We start from the raw sequence: 22,066 nt of genomic DNA, 5'->3' as shown, positions 1-22,066 counted from the left end.
AAGATGCCAGTTGCGTGCCCACGTACCGTGTTGGAATAGGGGTTCCCTGTCTGGTCCAGCTCTTGAGTCCAGCTTCCTGCTGGTGTAGACCCTGGGAGGCCAGACTGATGGCTCAGAGTAATTGGCTTCTGCCACCTGAATGGCACATCTGGATTAGCAGACTTATTTTAAATGCTAGCTTTACCAACTGTCTCAGATAACAACACCTTACATTAACTTTATTTTTGCAAAGTGTTCTAACTCCTGTGGTTTCAATGGAGACATTCCTTGTGCCTTTAAAATAGCTGAGTGAGTTAGATGAGGGAGATGTCAGTTGGAAATGCATACGGAAGGTACATGTGTCTTGCCCATGGGTCCCCAGAATGCTGAATGAGTGCTCTGTTCCTTTTACCTCTCCATGAAGCTCTTCCATCTAGCCACCCAGCAAGCCTTGTGCAACCTGGATAAGTGAGTGAATTCCAAGTCAGGGCCAAGAGTCTCCAGCTAATGGTGGCTCACTGAGTAGATCACATTGGGCAAGCTATTAACCTGAATGCAATCTCCATTCCTTCATCCTGAAAATAAAGACAAGAGATGCCAGCTGCCTCGAATGGTGATGTGAAGATTAATGAGACGCTGCAGGAGCAAGCCCCCAGCTCCTAGGATGAAAGGCCTCGTGGAGATGCAAAGTCTAATTATAATTTCTTAACAGTTTCAAAAGAGTCTCTGGGAGGGTGAACTCTTGCTTCTAAATTCGGAGAGAGAGGCTGCTTGAGATGGGAGCTTTTCTTTTGCCTGCCAGCTCTGCTCAGAGTTAGTAACACTTAGTCTTCATGCTGGTAAACAGAAGGTAGAATGCCCTGCAAGCTCTGTCTCTCTGATCTTCCCTGCTCGTTGGGAGGAGCAAAGGTATCCGCTTTCAACAGATATCAGATGAGCTTCTGTTCATCTTAGGCGATGCAGCTGCAGCCCCTGGTCTGAGCTAGGAATGTGTAACAGATCACGAGAATGTCAGAAGTCTGGAGACTTCCTCCTGAAAGAGGAAGATTCTCTCCCAGCCTTGTCCATAGCTTCCTGTCTTTGAAGCCCGGGATAAAACCTGTAGCTCGGAGCTGCTGTTGCCATTTTGTGACCCAGGGGGAAAGCCATAAGAATTGCAGCACTGGAGGGACAATTGGCTTTCTCATCTGTGGGAAAAAGCAATCTTTGCTGTTCTTACTCATTTCTGTTACTTTCAGGGTGTCCATGTCCACCTTGGTGTGGAGGTGTAGGCCACGTGGAAATCCCCCGTGGGGATTGTGTAATGTCGAATGTCACATGCAGAATCTTCGGCTTTGCGTGTCTTCTACCTGCTTGGACTTGTTGCCAGTCTCCCGGCCCTGACTGTGCAGATGCTCTGTCCTGAATGCAGGAATACAGTCAGCCTGGAACCCCCACTTCAGGACTTTGGAGGAGAGATTGGCTCTTTCTCAGCCAGGCCCTTCTCACCTCCATCCAGTGTCTCCTTCAGGGCCCTAACAGGTGCCAGCTTCCTGTGTCACTCTCACCAGTGACACTGTCACTCTTAAAAAAGATTGATCCATTTAGGCAAAGTGATGAGAGAGACAGGACATAGAACATAACTTTATCCTATTTGCTGGCATGTCCCTCAGGTGGCTACAATGGCTGGATCTAGACCAGGTCCAGGTCAGGAACCAGGATCTACCTGCGTCTCCCATTCGGACAGGGAGGGATAGCAGGGATTCAAATACTTAATCTATCATCTGTTGCTTCCGAGGCACACCAGCAAGGAGCTGGATCAGAAACAGAGAAGCCAGGTTTCGAACTAGTGCTCTAACATGAGACGTGGATGTCCAAAGTGGTTACTTGACACACTGTGGCACCGGTGGGCACTGGCATGCCGACACAGTGAGCCCCCCGGGGAAAAGTGTGCGTTTCCCTGTTTCTGTTCTCTTCTATCCTCCACTCACACGTATTTAAAAATTTCTATTGCCTTCTTACATTTATCAGGATACTGTTCTCAACACCCAGGGATTCAGGTGTTATGTCTGAAATAGATATAGCAATATTTTATCTGATCAGAAATATGAAGACCTCGTCATGCAACTTCTTATGCCACTTCCAGCTCCCCATTCTGTACTGCCTTCCTCCAGCGCTGCCCGCAACCTATTCTGCCTTTAACTGCTGCCACCTTGGGGCTCTGATCAATGCTGTACTAAATCTGTGCAAAGTTTGAGACTGTATTTCATGTTAAAGGTGACAAAGTAGTTCTCCACCTTTATGACTAGCACATTCACGAATCGGGAGGGGGGGAACCTGCGGCCCACAGACCACTTAGGACCCTTGAAATCACTGGGGCTGGGCCCTACCAAGGCAAGGGCAAGAAGGACTAAAACTCAGCAAGTTTATAGCAGGCCAATTTTTAAGTTGGTACCTTAGCTCACGGATGATGTTATAAATAATCCAAATGGCCCTTGGCAGAAAAATGTCCTCACCTGTATGAGCATCTTTAGCCTGACTCTCGGTTGTCTTTCTTTTCAGATTCTCAGTGCGTTGAGATGTCTAGTGTCTAGGATTTGGATATTGATGGTTGAGTGTTCAATAAGCTCCAAAGGCCCGTGGTGGCACCATGGGCATATGGGGAAGCATACAGCCCAGTAGGAAGTCCTTACATCACTGATAACATGGCCTTACACAGTAGTTTTTATGAGAATGCTACAGAAGCCTGTGCTGGGGCCCTAGCTCGGTTTCTGCTTGCTGAGTCATTATATGACCCCTTCTCCGCTGTGCTCTACCTTCTGCAGGATTTGTGCTTTGCCAAAGCCTGTATCTTGCCATTTGGACTTTCAGCCTCTAAGGCAGCAAGCTAAATAAACTCTTCTTTTCCTTTCTGGCCTCTTATCTCAGGCATTTCTCTGTAGTAATAAAAGATGATGAATGCAACCAGAGTTGGTTAACCCATCAACCTTTAGTGACAAGCTGCAAATGAACTGCTCACCTTAGGAAGCACTAGAACTTTAAGAATAGCTATTTATTTCTTGGCCAGATATAAGGAAGGGGGCTGCCTGCCTGAGACCTGCAAGATATCTTGAGTGCTTAAAGGAATGACAAAGTAGCTGAGCTAATTAAAACATCCCCTGAATGCCACAGATGAGAAGGCTGAAAGAGATGCTTCAAGGATCATTTGTTTGCCTGTAAGGGATATGATTGCAAATGACAGGGTTGGCTGGAGGATCTCCCAGGCATGGAGTGGTTTGGGAGAAGAACTGAAATTGGCTTTTTTTCCCCCCTCTGTGTACGAAATAGAAATCTGTGTTTTGGTTGCATTCCAACCTCAGAAACCTAGTCCTCATGAGACTGAACTGAGCTAGTTCTTAGGTAATGAGAATTCCTTCCTAGCCAAAAGGAGAAAATTGGCTTTACTTTGTGCTTGGAAGGAAAGTGAAGTGTGTATGAAAGCCAGTGGGCGCCTGCTCGGTGAGCTAACTTGTATGATGAGTAACAAATGGACACGCAGAAAGCATGCTGAAGGTAGGCTATGTTCATGCTTATTGATGACGCGGCACATGGACGTAGAGTTTCCTTCAATGAACAAAATGCCTTTATTTTTTAAAAAATACTTAATGATAAATTTTTATTTATTTGAAAGGCAGAGAGAGAGAGAGGTCTGTGTCCACTGACTTACTCCCTAAATGTCCACAGTAGCCAAGGCTGGACCAGGCCGAAGTCAAGAAGCAGGAACTCCATCCGAGATGCTTAGGTGGGTGTCAGGACCCAAGTGCACAAGTCGTATCTGTTGCCTTCCCAAGGTGCACATTAGTAGGAAGCTGGATCAGAAACAAGACTCTGTTCCAAGCACTCTAGTACAGGATGTAGATGTCCCAAGCAGTGGGGTAACCCACTGCAGCACAACACCCTCCCTAGGGTGGCTTCAGCTTTCCCTTTTATCTGTTAGATCTTAGGTTTCTGTCTTCAGTGATGGATGCTGTTCTTTCCTTCCAGCACCCTCCACCTGGCTCTGGTGACTGGCTCTTCGTTTGATTGCACTGCTGCACTTCTCCAAGGGAACAGCTAGGGAATAGTTGGCACCCACACGTGGATGAAGTGATTCAGCTTGACTACAAAAGTGACCCTGTCTATTGTTTAGTGATTGGCCATAAAGTGAACCAATACTCACAGTTGTAGTAACTCCATTGTTCAGAATTACTGTGAGACGAGAGGGGCCAAAAGATTAGGAGCGATGCCCAAGGCTAATTCGATAGTTCTTGAGTGTTTTAGAGGCCTTGCTGTGGGCCAGGTGCCATGGAGAAGGAGTTGGAGGAGAGATTAAAAGGGGAACAAGAAATTGCTCCTGTTCTCAATGGATTTCGTTTAGACAAAGAACTTTTCAGGCTTCAGGCTACTTGATTCAGCTCAAAAAAAAAGGTCTACAAAGCAGCCAGGTTTAAAAACAGCACTGTGTGGGACCGTGGTAGAAGGATGTATCACAAAAAATGCCAAAGGGGTGAGAAGTGGCACAAAAGATGCAGGTGAAAGAAAATTCTAGCTTAGTTTCCTAGGGTCGCTAAAATAAGGTGCCATTCATTCACGGCTTAACAGATAAGGAATCTATTCTCTCATGGATTTGAGGCCAGAAGTAAAATAATAATAATAATAATAATGACAACAACAACAACAATAATCAAGATGTCAGTAGCATTAATTCCTTACTGCAGAGTTCACAGGGATAATCTGCTTACACCGCTTTCTAGCCTCTTGATTATTGGACTTGGAGTCCCTTGGCTTACAGCTGTGTAACTCCAGTCTTTGTACACATTGTTGAAGGTCATCTTCACTCTATGCCTGTTTATTTTTTCTGTCTTCTCCAGGTCTTAGCAGGTTATGAGTAAAGAACCACTGCATTCCACTATGACCTCATTCCAACTAGTTTTGTCTGCAATGACCTTGTTTTCAGTAAGGTCACATTGTGAAGGTCTGAAAAGGACAAAGATTTGGGGAAGACATTATTCAGGCAAGTGTTCTACAAACACACTGGCGAATGCTGACAAGACCGATAGGACAGGAGGATGAGGAAAGGAAACCATGTATCCTTGAGAAGGAAGAGAAGGAATGTGCTATTTTCCTGTTGCTCTCCCCAAGTTAAATTCAGGCACGCCTCAGATTTGAAGCAGGATTATGATACAAGTGATGTGATCATTCATTTCAGAGGGAGAGGTGGGAACAGTTATACGAGGAACTAGATTCATTTGAACTTTGTTCCTTTTAGTGTTATTGACAGATATCTTGACTTGGGTTTTACTGCAACTCTGGAGAGACTGAAGTACAAGACAGTTAAAACTGGAGCAAAGAGGCAACTGAGGTAGCCTCAGGAAAACACATAACTAGAACTTTGGTATGTTTCATTTTTATGTCTCCAGAATAGTCCACTTGATATGAGAGGAGTCTGACATGAAACATAGATATATCTCCTGGGATAATAAAGCACATTTTGTTATCACACTTAAAAAAATGATTTATTTCCGCTGGAAAGGCAGATTTGCAGAGAGAAGGAGAAACAGAAAAAGATCTTCCATCCACTTCAATCTCTGAATAGCTGTAACAGCTGCAGCTGAGTCAATCTGAAGCCAGGAGCCAGGACCCTGGAACTGCTTCAGGGTCTCCCATGTGGGTACAGGGGCCCAAGGACTTGGGTCATACTCTCCTGCTTTCCCAGGCCACATGCAGGAAGCTGGATGGGAAGTGGAGCAGCTGGGATACAAATCAGCCTCTGTATAGGATCCTGGTGTTCAAAGCTGATGGATTAGCCTGTTGAGCCATAGTGCCAACCTCTGTTATCACACTCTCACTGCATCTCTAGGACACTACAAATGTTGAGTCCAGAGGGCGGAGGCCTCTAAAATCAAGGCACACAAAGGCTACACAGCCAGTTGAGTGGCTACTAAATTCTAGAAGGGTATGAACTCTGCAGTGGAGAGGGACCTCTAGGTGGAAAGGACCATAGAGCACGGTGCTGTGTTATGTGCCTAACTTTAAAAACCTGCAGTTAACCTTGAAGAGATGAAAGAAGGTGAACTGGTGAATAAACTCTGCTGTTGGTCTTGGTAGAAGAAAACCACAGCTAGGAAACATCATGTGATGCAAGTGTTCCAAGTGGTGACTTCAGATGCCAGCCCTGGATCGTGTATGCTTGGCAACCACCAGTGGTCATTACTCATTTCATACTAACATATCAGTTGGTTAGTTTCTCCTTTAGAGAAATTAATAAATGCTACTGCTGTATTTGTCAGGATACATTAAATTCTGTGGAAGGGATTAAATAGAAATCTCGGGACTTCATATGATAGATGTCTATCATGTCACAGCTCTCGTTCCTCTCTCAGGCCATGGGGTGCAGTGGGATCCCACTCGGTGGGGTCAGGCCGGGACCTGAGTAGCAGAGGCTGTGTCTCAGCATAGACTCACAGCTTCCTGAAGCAGTGGGGGAAAGAACCTTGCACTGTACACTGGCTGTGGAAGCTCATTCTCACCCCCGGGCCGGATGGAGTCATGTGGTCATGCCTAGGTGTAGAGGAGTGGGAAAGTGCAAACTGACTACATATACAGAAAGCAGACATTTTAATGTGAGTGGTTGCAATAGAAAACCATAGACTGGGTGACTTAAGCACCAGTTTACTTACAGTTAGGAGGCTGAAAAGTGTAAAATTGTGGTACAGGAAGATTCAGTTCTTGCGGAGCGTTTTCACATACAGCTTCGTTCCTGTGCCCTCACAAGGCCAAGAGACCCAGCTTTCTTTTCATCCCCTCCAGGGGACTCAGCCATCATGGCCTCGTTTAACACTTCCTGATATGACATTGAGGATTAGGGTTTGAACATAGAAATGTTAGAGGGACACATTGTGAAGTCTGTAACAAAGGAATGTCTGTGACAAACCTTGGTGACTGTCACAGTCAAAGGCAGCTTTCTCTGGTTGAGTTTCCATGTGTTGGCACCACCATTCTTTTCAGTCTGGGAGACGGAGAATTCTCCACAGGTTGAAACTTTGACCCAACAACTGAATGCAATACTAAGTCAACTCTTAGAATATGGTCAGGTCTACTATTGATGTTATTTGTAAGCAAGGACTTATAATCTATGACCATCCCTTGAATAGTCTTATGATTAGTATGAAATAATTTAGGCTCCCATATGTGTTAGTTATTACAGCGTATATAAAAATAATTCAACTACTTAAATTTGCTGTTACCCTAGCTTATCCGTGTAGGCCTTATTGGAAAACTTGACCATAGGCAGTGGAATAATCCAATGAATGTGTGAACCTCATGTAGATGGTGTTATTTCTCCTGTATTGGCATTTTTAAGACTGGTTTATTTTTGGCTAGCAGAAAACTTACAGACAGTTCTATGCTGTGAATTTCTTTTGTTTTTTTTTTTTCTTTCAGATGAAATGGGGGGTTCACTTTCTTTTCCCTTCCAGGAAAGTATTTTGTCAGAAAGGAAACAAATTGATGAAGATGATGCTAAAAGATGAATTCTTAGTACAGTCGAACTGAAACAAAAAGAGAAGAGCTCAGCAGCAGCTTCTGCCACAAGAAGCAGAAACCCTTGTTCTCTTTTCCTCCAAAAAGGTATGCTCTGGCTAAAAATAGCAGCAGGATTTCCACCTGTGCCGCACTGTTGTCTGCAACCAGAGGACAACCTTGAACAATGCGTAGTCCATCATCACGGCAGGAACCTGCTCTGTGGAGGTGCTCCATAGAGGTGTACTAAATAATTAGAACTAGGAGTGGGGGGCTGACCTTCCGAGTTGGATATATTATTGTTCACTTTGCCTGCTCGGTGTCACAGTGGGTGCTGTCACAGAGACGGTGACTAAAAACCCTGATTAGGATTTCTCTGCCAAGGTCCATCAATAATCTGTTTGCCAAATGTGCCTGGGATGTCCATGGCATATGCTTCGATGCATGTGGGAGTCTGGATATGGTGAGTTTAAAGAGCATTGTAGCTTTTTGTAGAGATGGGACACAATGTGAAATATGGCAGGGTACTACTCAGTGTCTTCTGGAAGCAGTGTCCTACTCTTTTGAGAGAAGTCAACCCTCGCTTGTGCAAGGTCCCGACAGCAATGTCTATCCAATGACAATGATTTTATTAAAAAAATGTTTACATGTTGTAGTGAAGTGATTATGTTAGGAAACAACATGAATTTGAAGCTTTGAAAACGTGGTCATTCATTACTGCTCATCAGGTGTCCTTACATGATTTTGTTGTCCCAGGTTAAGGTCAATTTTCAGTTTTCCAGGACTGAAGGAAAGATGGGATATCAGCAACCAATGATCAATAATTTCCAGAGATCATTTAAAATTATTATTTTTTGAGAGGCAGAGAGGAAGAGCTTGCAAACTTCTAGTTCATTTCCCAAATGCACGTAACAGCTGAGGCTGGGCTGGGGTCAAAGCCAGGAGCCAGGAACGCACCCCAGGTATCCCGTATGAATGACAGGGACCTAATAGCTTGATCTATCCCTGATGTCTTCTAGAGCCTGCATTAGCAGGCAGCTGGCGTTGGGAATTGAACCCAGGAACTCTGATATGGCACATGGTATCTTAAACACTAGGCTAAATTCTTGCTCCCATAAAGCATTCTCTGTGTTTCAATTCTCAGAGGAGCTGATAGTATGCATATCTAAGAGAATATCATGCATTGCCTTTGTTTGCCTGTCTGGATTCACATCTGTGTTTGCTTACATTTTGACATGGTAATGCCTGTGAAAGTGCCAACACTGGGCCTTTGCATATCATAGTTGGCAGGTTACTGCCCTATTCGCTCGCCTACACTCTGCAGCTCAGCAGCCGTAATTTCATCCCAGAGAATGCTGATGACGCCCTCTGTGCATCTTGGGTGTAATTAATATTCATGCTCAGATCATGCTTCTCATTTGCAAATCTCATCTTGTAGCAGCCGTCATGGAGTCCATCAGTCGAAGTCCCAGGAGGTCATTGGCAAATGGAAAAATTGGAGGTTGATGAGGCTAATCCTGGAGGCAAACACCAGGCTGGCCTGCTGGTGCCCCTAAGGAGACCAATGAAGAATAGCAATCAGGGTGAGTGAACGTCACTGCATACGGGCCTGGCAGGAACCTCAGAGCATCAGGTCAGGTGTCTGAGGCAGCCGGGGAATGTCACGCTGGAGAGACAGAAGGAAGCCACGTTGCCTGCTCTTGGAAGGTTAATCTTCCACTTTGCAGTGCAACCTTCACCGGCAGAGTCCTGGCAGGGGCATACATCAGCAAAGTCCTGGCAGGGGCATATATCGGCAGAGTCCTGGCAGGGGCATACACCAGCAGAGTCCTGGCAGGGGCATTTGCTGGCAGAGTCCTGGCAGGGGCATTCATCAGCAGAGTCCTGGCAGGGGCATTCACCGGCAGAATCCTGGTAGGGGCATTCATCGGCAGGAACTGTCTGCTCTGTGTTGTAGTAGACTGACCATAAGGTGCCTCTCAGAGCACCCTGGCCTTCTGCTTTCCTATCTGAGAGAAAACGGTCCTCAGTGCTGTCCGCAGCAGCCACAAGCCTCTCCCCATTGTCTGTGACTCTCTGCGAGGCCCACATCAGCGCAGTCACAAGAATGGAAGTGGTTCTTTTCAGCCATCTGGGGATGCATTCTTCCCTACCCTCGCCTGGGACAGTGAGAGAGCTGCTCACCGCCAACTCAGCGAGAGAGGACTGCTGGCTGGGATGTGCCACACGCCCCGTGGCAAATGCAGAGACCCCTGCCATGCATGCTTCTCCTGAGCCATGGCTGAGCTGAAACAAGCAAACGAAAGAAAATGACCAGGTTGCTTAATTAAAGACGAAAGTGTGTAGCATAGGTTTAGTCCCAGATACAAAGAGGCAAAAAGAGCTCACAATAATTGTTAAATGTTAAAATAGATTGAAAAAAAAAATACATTCCCTTAGATTTAGGTTTCTGTTACATGTTTATATCCCCCAGGGTGACCACAACTGACTACAACAAACTGGGTGACTTAAAACTGTATGTAGGTCAAGGTGTTGACGGGGTGAATTCCTTTTGGAAATCTGAGCAAGACTCCATCCCGTGCTTGTCGCCCAGCTGTGTTGTGTGGTTACCAAAGTCCTAGACGTTCTTTGGCTTACGCATGCATCCTCTACTGGCTGTGTCCTTTGTTACTGGGTGTTCTTGGCATCTCTGCCTCAGTGTAGAAGCCTCTTGATTTCTCTGTTTTTCTGTTTTGTTAAAATAAGGAAACTGATCATTGGGTTCAGGCTCACCCTAATCTGACATGACCTCATCTTACCTAAATTTAAGGTATCCCTGTAACCAAGACCATGTTTCCAATTAAATTCACCTTCACGCATGCTCAGGGTTAGGACAACATGCTTTGGGAGGAAGAGGGGGACACTATAAGAGTCAAAGACACTGCAATGAGAAAAATAAGAGCTTTTTGAATCAATGCTTTTCAAATATTTGATTATCCATATCCAAAGGTATATATCCAGCAATCTGCAAAAAATAAACTCAAAGGTCTAAATGCAAACAAAAAACAAAACTAACCAAAAAACCTAAAAGTACACAATTCGTAGAAGTAAATATGAAAGAAGTCTTTGTGATCCAAGATATGATTTCTTAGAAATAACACCAAAATCACAAACATAAGAACAAATTTATAAACTGGTTATCATAAATATATTTAAAAAAAACCTTTTGTCCTTTAGAAGATATCATGTGGAGAATTAACTGCATGTCTAAAACAGGGGTTCTATCCCCCAAATCTGAAGAAATCTCAGAATGCAGAAACTAGATGAGACCTGTGGGCACATCATCCTGAAAGGCATGAGGTGGCAGGGAAACATGACTGGATGTCCCTCATTGTTACTCGTACCACAGCATAATTAAAGCCAGGGTGTGATGCTGCAACACTTCTCTAACAAAGGCTGAAATTACAAATATTGGCCAAAGTATTGGTAAAATTGCAAGTGGAGATTGGTGCCATTGCCGCAAAGAATCCAAAGACAGCTTTGTTCTTCATTGGTAGGACATCAAGGGTTCAAGCCAGAATCAAGAACGATGCACTTTGAATCCCTTGTTGGGTAGGCCAGAGAACTTCCTAGGTGTTTTCAAGAAATATTTTTACTTCCGTGTATACTATGAGTAGGGTTTATGCTTAGAGTTTTATATATATACAGAGAGAGAGAGAGAAAGAATTTTTATTTATATATAATACAGAGTGTATGTATATATATATACACACACATACATATATAACTCATATGGGTAGTGCTTTTATATTGATAGAATAAGAATATATTCTCTTCTGTAGCAAGGAGAAGTGGAAGAGAGGAAGGAAGTGGTGAATGGAACCAAAGTGATTTAGGAGTTGTGGGAGGAGGCAGAGTGGAAAAAGGAACAGGCGATGTGGCATATCATATCTATTTTTTTAATCATTTGTTTTATTTGAAAGTGTTGGGATGGGGTGAGGGATAGATGGAAGGAGGGAGGGAGGGAGAGAGGGAAATATACATATTTCATCATATATGTTTATCATCCATCCTTCGATTCACTCACCAAATGGTCATATTGGCCAGAGTTGAGCCTGTCTGAAGCTGAGAGCCAGGAGCTTCTTCTGCTTCTAAGTGGGTGCAAGACCCAAGCTCTTTGGCCATCTTCTGCTGCTTTCCCACACCATTATCAGGGAGCTGGGTTGGAAGTAGAGCACCAGGACTCAAGCTGGCACTCATATGGGATGCAGGCATGGCAGATTAGCCTGATATGCCACCACACTGGCCTTCAGATGATATATTTTCAACAGTTGGAACCTGTTTTTGTTTTTGTTTTTTAACTGAAGTGGCTCCGATGCTCTTCCTAAGTCATGTTCCACTTCAATATGGGTAGGCTGTGATGACCACAGAGGTCACTGTTGGAACCTGTTACAATGCTGTCAGAAACCCCAACTAGCTACAGGAGTGACTTGTTGGCAGTCATTCCAGCTCAGGCCATAGCCACAAGCAGCATCGACCACCACACATCTAAGCCTTTGGATGACGTGGATCCCAATTCTTATGTCACTCATGGCGTTTGGGTCTTCCCAGCTGAGGCCCCAGGCATTGGGAAACAGAGCCAAGCTGTACCTTTTGATGTATCTTTTCCAAATTCCTGTCCTAGATGCCAGTATTCTAAAATAGCACCAAGTGTTTCTTTTTTCTTTAAAGTAATAGCAATTGAAATAGGTGATGGGAAATAAGGGGAAGAAAAAGAACTAATCAAAATTAGAAACTTCCTTAATAATTAGAAAATCTTCTGTATGTAGTTGTGCTGGTTAAGAGTGTATATACACAGAGAAGTGGTCTGTGACCTTCTGGAACAGGTGTAGAACCCTTGGCATCATGGGAACCAGCAAGATGACCAGAGTGCCAAAGGACTGGAGTGGAAGAAATTCCCTTACTATCATTCATCAAAGCATCCTTACAGAACCAAAGTATGTCCAAACAATCAAAGTAAAATGTGCTGGCCTCTTGCTCCAGAAAGCAAGATTTAAAAATCTTTGTGTTATAATCAGCTACATGATTTGAACTAGTTCTTCTTTTGCATAATATAAATTACAGAAGACATAAATAAATGTTGCTAGTAGATAAATTTGAAAGGAGGGCGCCTTGACTTAACTTTATCCATTGCTTATATCAGAACCTTGACCCTTAAAAATTTAGCAGCTTCTGTGTCAGCATTCTATAGGGCAAATCCCAGCTGCTGAACTTCCCATCCAGCTCTTTGCTGGATGTACCAGGCAAGCAGCAGATGACTCAAGTGCTTCGACCCCTCCACTTAAGTGGTAGACCCTGATGGAATTCCAAGCTTCTGACTTTGGCCTGGACCAGCCCTGGCTGTTGTGGTTATCTGGGGAGTAAACAGGTAAATGGCAGATCTCTCTTCTCTCTGTTACTCTTTCTTTCTCTCTAACTCTGCCTTTCAAATAAGTAGGTACATCTTTAAAAAAATAGGATTTTAAAATTCTATTATGAAGATGGCAAAGAGATTTGAGAATGAGAACTAATTGTGAAGTGGCTCTCTACATGTGGATTCAGCACTATTTGGATATTCAGAATTCTGATCTCAAGGCTTAGATCTGTATGACTAGCAGGCTAGTGATAACATTTAATCAATGTGCTTGCATGGATTTCTCACTTGCTCATACTATTTTTAGAATCTATGGAGTACTTCTTGCGTGGATTAGCCCACATTTGCCTTTGCTATTAGCCATATTGGGATATTCTTCATTTTGCAGTTGAAAGTCCATTGTAAATTTTTATCTTTGCTAGTGGTCTCATGCAGAAAACACTTTCAGACTGAGAAGACAGTTGATTTCCACAAATGCTTCTATTCCCTTCCAACGTATCAATTATAGACCAGTTAACTTGTTAACAAAGAAATGGCTGAATAATTTTAAAGCTCTCTTGCTCAACCCGATCCATTGTCTGTATAGTAGTGATGATATTTATTTGTCGTCTTCTCTTTTTTTGGAGAGACCATGGACAGGGTTTGTTGTTGTTGTTTTTAAGAATTGGTGGTACACTAGTTTTTTTTTTTTAAAGAATTTTTTTATAAACATAATTTAAAAAAAAAGAATTAGTGGTACACTATGGCAGTGGAACAGTGATTTTAATTCTCATTTAGAACATAGGGGTCTCTTTTAGCTTAGAAGAGGAGCTAAAACAAAACTCCTCTTCCTTATGCTTCTTGTATTGCTCTATTAAACGCCCTCCCAGGAAACAGAAGATCCAGGAAGTTCTGTTTAATCACTTCATGCCCAGGGTAATGGGGACCACATTTGCAGGATGTGGGAGCTTGATAACCCTCTGTGGACAGCATAACAGCTGTTCCCAGTTGTAATACATGCAAAGTGAAATAGTCATAAAATTACCCTCTGGGTCTATGGCAGAAAGGAAGGGTGTTAAGGAGGTTTATTTGCCCATGTTCAGATAGCTGTTATATTGTTAGCGACTAGTTTAGACTGAAGTTAGGGCTATTTCTTTGCTTTTAAAAAATATTTTTTAATTATATGCTACCCTCAAAGAATGCATGTGAGACCTCTGAGAGGAACTCATGAGAGGAAAAGGTTAGTATGCAGAAGGTTGAAAATGAGAACTACTTGGCTGTTAATGTGCACACTGGCTCCCAGACCCTCATAAGTTTTCTTGCACATTTCGTCAGCCCGTATGTCCTTTCTACTGGAAGAGAGTCATAACACCACTCAGTGGTTTGGGCCTCAGTACCAATGGGAAGACAATGTAATCTTCATGCTTGAGACTGTAACTGCATGCCAGAGGTCCACTGAACATGATCCTGTGCTAGAAGCATCAACATTACTGGGGAGCTTCTGAGACAAGGCAAACTGTCCTAGGTCCACGGAATCAGAAACTCTGGGGGTGAGACAGTTTTAAGTCTTCCAGTTGATTCTGATATACCTTAAAATCTGAGAACCACTGCTATAACCAGGGTCCTCAGAAAACTGGTTCACAATTTGTTTTCAATTGTGAGGATATTTGTATAAAACATCCTTTAGGCCAAAGAAAAGATTACCTTCCATGATGTAACCACTAAGCATGTAGCAAGCATGTATGTACACAAAGGACCACATCATCTATTGTAGGACAAGCAGAGCACTAAAATATGAGCCCAGTCTTCTGTGAGTTCATCTAGAGTTAATGAGCTGACCGAAGTTGATTTGCCAGTAAAATGGAGATGAATGTTGCACAACAGCTTGTCTTCTTGGTTATGTCAAATACTTTCTCACACATCCAAAAATGGGCCAAGTTTATCATTGTATCATTGGTTTTACCAAAGCACCCTTTCCTCTTTTCAGAGATGGGAGAATGAAGAGTATTCATTAGAAGTTTAACAGTGAGCCATAGCATTCATTTGGTGAGAGAAGAAAAAGAAAAACCATTTTCTTCATCATTGCTTTCTTCATCATTGCTCTTGCCTTCTCAGTCAGCCCCAACCCCGGGCTGAGCTTACGTGAGGATCACAAAAACCACCTTCCACCTTCTGTTTAGCTTTTATTAAAAGAAGTGCTAAGGTACTGAGATGCAGTACATCATATTTATTACCAAAATTATTAACAAATATACAAAACTTATACATGTAATTCTTACATCCATTTATTCTCTATAATACTGATTTTTTTTTTTTTTGTTCAAGTAGGTTATCTACAGTTGTAAACATCCCTTAGAATGACCTCACACAGATCAGGAAAGCCCTCTAACCCATGATTTCATCAGATACTTCTTTTATTTGGCTTTCGTGTGTAGCATCTGGTCTCCACATTTGGCACATGGAAGAGACATCTACAGTGCAAAAGAAGCAGACTTTGTGGTTGTGTTTTGATCGGCTTCGTAGGACACAAAGAGCCCGCTAACTTGGTGGTCGTAGGTTAGCTGGAGTGCCAACTCTCGGTCCAGCCATTGGTACCTGAGCGCAAAATCAATGTCTCTTCCTTTTCCCACCCACTCCCATACTAGAATGATTCATTTTTATCGTGTCTCAAACCGGTGGAAGAAAATTCCACCCACTCCAGAACAAAAAGGTTAATTTCACCCAGGCACCTTTTTCCCTTTTTTTTTTTTTGCTTCTTTTGCATGGGTTGGTTTCTGCGTTTTGATTATCCGGCAAAACTTTTCCATTTAGGCGAATGAAATAAGAGGAAAAAACAAATGGAAGCAGGGGTAGAACTTGCTATGTGCTTTCAGCCACGATCTCCGAGTTTAAGACCAGAGCCTTTGGGAGGTGGGGTAGGGGGGAGGTTTGACAAAATGAGAAGCCTTGAAGAACTTCAAGGAAAAGCTAAGCTTGCCGTAACGCAATGGTCGCTAAGCTTTCGACTATGATGTCAAAACACGATGAAAAAGAAAAGATGACACGTGGAGACGATTCCTTCCTCATCCTGGGTTTCCTTTTGATTACCTAGCTTAACCTAACCTAGTAAAGCTGATCCAGAGAGAGAGAGAGAGCTCTGCTTGCCGGCTCACGGCCCCTTCTCCCCCTGCAGCACAGTATTGCTCTTGGACGGGGTCGGCTGCATCTGGTCCGCACAGCATCTGCCGAGAACGTGTGGGTTTGGCCGCCGGCCTGCCTCCAGGCTGCGGTCACCACACGGGCGCAGGCCCCTCGGTGGCCCCGTAGAGCTCCGCCAGCTTGCGGAAGCGAGGCCCCCAGTCCGTGAGGAAGTCGAAGCTCTGCTCCGAGTCCGACGTGGCCGACTGCAGGGAGCTCAGCGAGCCCGCCACCGAGCCGTCCCCCTCGAACATGTAGGTCTGCAGCGAGTCGAAGGGCGGCGCCCACAGGTCCGCGTCGGCCTCGTAGAGCTTGGCCAGCACGTAGCTGTGCACGGTGCTGCTGACGGCGCACGTCTGAGGCACGTAGCGCGACAGGCTCTCGATCTCGGGCAGCATGTCCTGCCGCGACTTGGGGGCGCCGCCCGCCTGCGCCTCGCGCGGGTTCCACAGGGCGGCGATGTCGAAGGCCTCGGTGTCCTCCTCGCCGCCGCCCTCGTCGTCGTAGCGGACGATGTTCTCGTGGATGTTCTCCTCGTCGTCGATGATGTAGGGCTGCTTGCGGTGCCGCCTCAGGGACAGGATGAGCAGCACCAGCACTGCGGGGAGAGGGACGGCGGTTACCGAGGACCTGCGCTGGGGCGGGACGGGAGGCCGGTGCGTGAGGAGACCCGGGACGGGAGGGGAGGCTGGTGCGTGAGGAGACCCGGGACGGGAGGGGAGGCCGGTGCGTGTGGGGACCCGGGACGGGAGGGGAGGCCGGTGCGTGAGGAGACCCGGGACGGGAGGGGAGGCCGGTGCGTGAGGAGACCCGGGACCGGAGGGGAGGCCGGTGCGTGAGGAGGCCTGCGTGACTGGGGGAGGCCGTGCCTGGGGACACCGGGCCTGCCCCGCCGTGAGGGGGTGCTCAGGGAGGGTGGGCTGGGACGCAGCCTGCGGGGTGTCCTCCCTCACTTCCGCCCTGGCGCCTGGTGACCCAGGGAAGCCTCAGGTTTCGTGGAGCGGTTCGAGGCCATCCCTTGTATCAAGTTGCTACCCTGAATTTCTGCGTGTGGATGTATGTGTGTTTGTATGTACCCAATCAACCAAAACACAACAGCTGCCAGTTTATACAGTGATATATATTATTTCTTATTATAAAGCACAAATCTTATTACAGTAGTGGAATTTGGTCTGATATTAACTTCCTAAGAGGGTGCTACTGTATCAAAAAATTGTGAGTAAATGTGCATATAGACGCGTTGGCTAAGGATGGGCCAAAGTTGTCATCATCTAACACCTTCTCTAAAAAAGAAACAAACAACACAACAAACAAGGGGAGCGGGAACATACCTGGTCCCCAGGTTCTGGCCACCTACGATTCCTCAGAAAATCCTTTCACTAGAGGAGGTGGTTGGGGCTTTCTGACTTCAACTGCGTTCATGGAAGGGAAGGGGTGAGCAGAGGCGTTTTATATAATTTCTCATGTTATCAAAGAAGCACCACACTGTTGGATGTGCCCTTGCAGGTTTGGATAAAATTTTATCCCAACAAAAGCATTCCCCCTTGGCCTCGCCCTGCTCCCCGGGATGTGTTCACTGGGGTTTAAAGGAGAGATAGACATAATCCCATTGAGCTGTTTATCTCTGTGGCTGAAATGTTTCCCAGAAAGCGTGTTGAGGTTTTAGCTGTAGAACTACTATCGATTTTTTTCCTGGTGTGCTTTGCTGCAGCTGGTGGCAGGGACAGTCTGACAGCCTGCAGAGTAAGACCCGGTGATGTCTAGGGAAGAAAATGGGGTACAGTTGTCACATGCAGTAAGAGGGTACAGACTGACTAATAAAACTCCGAAAGGTGATTTCTAAAATATTTAAGGAAGATGTGCATCATTAATATCTAGAATTTTCTTGAACGGCTTGGGTGACAATATATACACCCAGGAAGCAATCAGATACTCTTTCGTGTATTTTCTCTGGATGTGGAAATATTAGTCATGAATTTGAAGGACTGAGAGTTTAGCTCTTTAAGTGGAGTTTGATGTGGACACTAAAGGGTGCATCGTGAATTGGACTGATGCAGGTGGAAAAATGGATTCTAAGCGAACCGGCTGTTTGTGGCACTCAGTAAACAGCTGCTAAACTCAGTGTTTGAAAGGCTTTCTGATGAACAGGAAGCCACATTGGCGCTTGTGTGTTTGCAGTCCGAGGAGGTTGCGGACGCCGCTGCTTGTTCCCGGCAGACAGTTGTTACGATGACTGCAGGGTCACAGGTAGCACCTGCAGACTAGGGAACTGTCGCCAGTGAATGCTGTCTGAAGGCCTACCAGGTGACCTTGGGCTGGGCTAGGCTAGCATTTTAGAAAATGTTAGAAAGCAGAAGTAGAAAAATGACTGAGTATTTGAGAGAGAGAATTTTGATGGTGATAGATGATTAAGCAGTTTATAGAACAGGTTCATTAAAAAAAAAACCTGAAGACTGTGGCACCTTATTTTTTTACAGTAATTTTCATAATTCTCAGAAAGCCAGATTTTGAGTACAGTGGTCTTGTTCAGCTGGAAGACTTCTTTGATTCCCTAACCATAGAAAAATCTGTTCAGGGAATGTTTAACCTTTAGATACTAATGGCAGGGTGAGGAGGGCTTACAAAATGCTCTAGGAACTGGCTATGTCTTTGAGACATGAGGAAAACCGCCCACAAGGTCATGTTGGTATGATTATTGTTTACAAAATATATTTTGTTGACAAGTCAGTCACAACTCAAATTTTAGCAGCTTAATGTGGAACATTGTGCTTTTAGAAATAAGAATGAATAAAATTATGGGAATATTAAGGTACATCTGTTCTATTTAGCTCCTAAAACTCTTTACTTATTTTGTAAAATTGGACAAGACCTAATGGATTTCTGAGAGACAATAGCATGATTGCTTGCTTGCACATCACCTCTAACATAAGTGTCTTTCTGAGCCAATCTCCTTAACTCAGTCTTTGTAATGATGGCTGTTTGTAGGTCAGGGTAAGTTTACAACATTTTGCAAAGATAAAAATAAGGACAGTCAGTCTAGAAATTTCTCCTAGGAGCAAGTTTCTTCAAAGGCTTCTTGCAGACCTGTTTGGCATTGGAGGACTGCCAGTGCCACCCTATGGACACGAAGGGAATTGCAGGGAGGTTTTATTTGTCATTCATGGAGCCTAGAAACTAATTTTCTTGGGTCCAAGGACGTGGAAAGGTTAGTGTAATAGTAATTTTCCTTTCATATTGCGTCTGAAATACGACAACAGATTGCAACTGTGTGTCATATTTTAAAATGTGTTTCAAGAAACATATTCCACAGACTTACTTAGAAAATCAAATGCTGAGATTTTTCACATCAGGTGTTTTCTTGGATCTGACACAATTTCTTGGTCTGGAGTGAACTTGGGACCAAGGGCATACATATGAAAGGTGTATTCTAATTTAAATCCTTAGGGATTCCTCGTATGAAGCTGGTACTTCTTTTATGCTGAGTATTATTACTACCTGATTTTCTGTAAGCACTTTCTATGTGTGTGCATGTGTGCAGGTGCACTGGTTAATGCATTCAGAAGAGCTGGGATATATGGACAGGAGTGGCTGGTTTCAGGAGTTTAATGAGCTATTTATTTTTGATTGCAAAGTTACAAGACAGCTGCATGGATGAACGGCCCTTTGCTCAGGGAATTCGGGTGGCTGCCTTTGCAGTCTGATCGGAAGGGAGGAAAGAAGGACCCCAGCGGTGCTGTGCCACCAGCCTATCACTGCATCTTTTTGCCAGCAGAGGCAGATGGGCGCTGTGTAGTTACTGCTCTTTGTTAGAGAGTGCAGGGCCTGGGAGGGTTGTTAATGTCTCTAACAGCTGGTTCTTCAGAAACCCCTCACTTCCTTCCCTGGGTGCTTCCCTGGGTGCTCTGTTTGAAGTGGTCCCTGCGCTTTCCCCATCTCCCTAAGGTGTTGTGTCCCACTTCACTCACTCTGCCTGCCGCCTCCAGAATGTGGGCACAAGTGTTCAGGAGAAGGTCAGAGCAGCCAAGACACAGGGCTGCTCAGTCTACAGCCTGTCTCCAGTCAGTCCTGGTTCTGCCTCTCACATGTGGCTTTGGGCCTGACACTTACTGTGATTTATCTGCCACTTGTCGGAAATGAAGGGGTTCGTAGAGGCGATCCTCATGTCCAGAATTGTAATTTTGGTTCTAGCACGCCAGAATGAACTTACTTTGTGAGGGCCAGGATGTATGTATTCTTAATCCCAGCTCTCAGTCTGATGCCCTGGTCCATACGATGTGCTGCTGATTGAATCTATGTGCTTTGGTTCTGGCAGAGGAGCCTTGAAAAAGGGCACTGTATTCGGTTTCTTTACTTTTCTCAGGCTTATTTTTCCATCCTTTCAGGGAGCATGGGGTAGAAGACCAGTTTTGAATGGTTGAGTGAGGGTGGTGACATTGATAACTAAGCAAGATAACTACAGGACCCCAGTGAACGGACAGACACCACTCACCTAGCAGGACGAAGATACAGGCCAGGATGGCGATGAGGGCGCCGCGGCTCAGGCTGACCGGAAGCATGTAGGCCTCCGGGCTGCAGGACAGGACGTGGCCGTCGTCGTCGCAGCTGCACACCTGGATGGTCAGAGTGCCTGTGCTGCTCAGCACCGGCTCCCCGCTGTCCGCGATCAGCACAGGCAGGTAGAAGACCCTCTGCTCTCGCTGCCGGAAGCCCGACCGTCTGGTTAGAATCCGGGCTGTGTTGTCTGAGGAGAGATTCCAGGATCCAAAGAGGGAAGAGTGAAGATAGGAGAGGAGAAGGCGATGGCAGAAGCAACAAATGAAATTTTTTTTTTTTTGATTGAGGAGAATTGGAGGCAGTGACAGAGGGTAGGAAGGAGACAAAAGGGCGGTGGAACAGCCCCTGGAGGTGTTCAGCTCCGGCGTGGCGGCTTTACCTCGATCAGCATTTGGGTTCTGAAACCGAGATATTTGCTTGCTTTTAAGCACAACCCTGAGGCCCAGCAGAGAAACCCTTTTTTGAGAGTCTGTCTTATCCTTTGTGACATGAAGTGCCCAGGGCGAACTGTCACACTTCAGATCTAACCAAAATGTTCCTGGGAAAGCTTGACAGAAATGAGCAGTCACTGGTGACCCGTGGTCCCCATTTGTTCCTCCCCAGCAGCGTGCCAGGGCCTAGTGCTGCTGCTGCACTGCACCTCCAGGAAAAGGATGCCGAGGAGCCTGTGTGGCTCCGGCAGATTGCTTAGTTTTGTCAGTGTGGCTGAAATTTGCATCTTCCACCGTATCTCTCAGATACTGTCAGTATAATAATCCCTTGTGCTTCCTGTTGAACCTGCGTGTTCAGCAGGAGGTTCTGGGAAATCTCAGCCTGTGACACACCATGTTATTCTCCCTGTGTGGTGGTCCAAGTCGGAGCAATTAATACGAACGTGACAAAAATTTGTTCCTGCCAGCAGTTTTAATTATTTTTCTTGCAGTTTTAAATAGGATTACTGAACTAGTAGAAATATTTGTACAAAGCCGGTATATGTGTTTGAATATGCCTATTGTCATATCTGGTTTTTTTTTTTTTATGCTCTTAAGTTTTATGGAATGGGCCTGTGAATTTCAACGTAATGTATTTTTTTTAAAAGCTCAGATCCTTTTCAGTAGAGGAAAGCTTGAGAGATGTGGTGAGATGTACAGGAAATATCTCCCAAAGCCAGTATGAACACAGAAGCTCCTTGGATTCTGTTTCACATTTACCAGAGAAGAGTCTGGAATTTCACAAAGAATTCTAGCAAACTAATTAAAGTCAGTTTTATCCGTGATGACCACTATTTCTGATTCTCCTTCCCTTCTTTTACCTAAGAAAGGAGTATAATTTTTCTACTTTCTTGAATTTGGAGATGTCTGTGATATGCTTAGTGAGCTGTGAGCAAAAGTGATTTGTGTTACTTCTGGACGGAAGCAGAGACGAGGTGCATGGTAGTCGTGCTCTCTCATTTTGCTGTTGTGACTGAGATGAGTGCGGTAGAAACCC

General features: G+C 44.9%; 1 protein-coding gene and 1 long non-coding RNA gene across 2 annotated transcripts in view; one reads left to right on the top strand and one right to left on the bottom strand.

Annotated features, from left to right (window-relative positions):
* Positions 1 to 5,251: 5,251 nt before the first annotated feature.
* LOC121159575 overlaps positions 5,252 to 22,066 on the top strand; it is a 41,763-nt gene continuing 24,948 nt past the window's right edge. The window contains exons 1-3 of the long non-coding RNA XR_005884392.1: positions 5,252 to 5,371; positions 7,420 to 7,605; positions 8,936 to 9,080. This is a non-coding gene — a long non-coding RNA (uncharacterized LOC121159575). The remainder of the gene's footprint in view (positions 5,372 to 7,419; positions 7,606 to 8,935; positions 9,081 to 22,066) is intronic.
* Positions 15,087 to 22,066, bottom strand: part of CDH20 (cadherin 20) — a 49,047-nt gene continuing 42,067 nt past the window's right edge. Inside the window, exons 10-11 of the mRNA XM_040984746.1 lie at positions 20,535 to 20,786; positions 15,087 to 16,643 (exon numbers count right to left, since the gene is read on the bottom strand). Of these exons, the coding sequence (XP_040840680.1) occupies positions 16,138 to 16,643; positions 20,535 to 20,786 (758 nt within the window). The 3' untranslated portion in view covers positions 15,087 to 16,137. The remainder of the gene's footprint in view (positions 16,644 to 20,534; positions 20,787 to 22,066) is intronic.

Source organism: Ochotona curzoniae, unplaced genomic scaffold, assembly GCF_017591425.1.
Source record: "Ochotona curzoniae isolate NIBS_2020 unplaced genomic scaffold, NIBS_Ocur_1.0 contig_43, whole genome shotgun sequence".
Taxonomy (NCBI): domain Eukaryota; kingdom Metazoa; phylum Chordata; class Mammalia; order Lagomorpha; family Ochotonidae; genus Ochotona; species Ochotona curzoniae.
The sequence above is the reverse complement of the archived record's forward strand: the minus strand, read 5'-3'. Positions and strand labels throughout refer to the sequence as shown.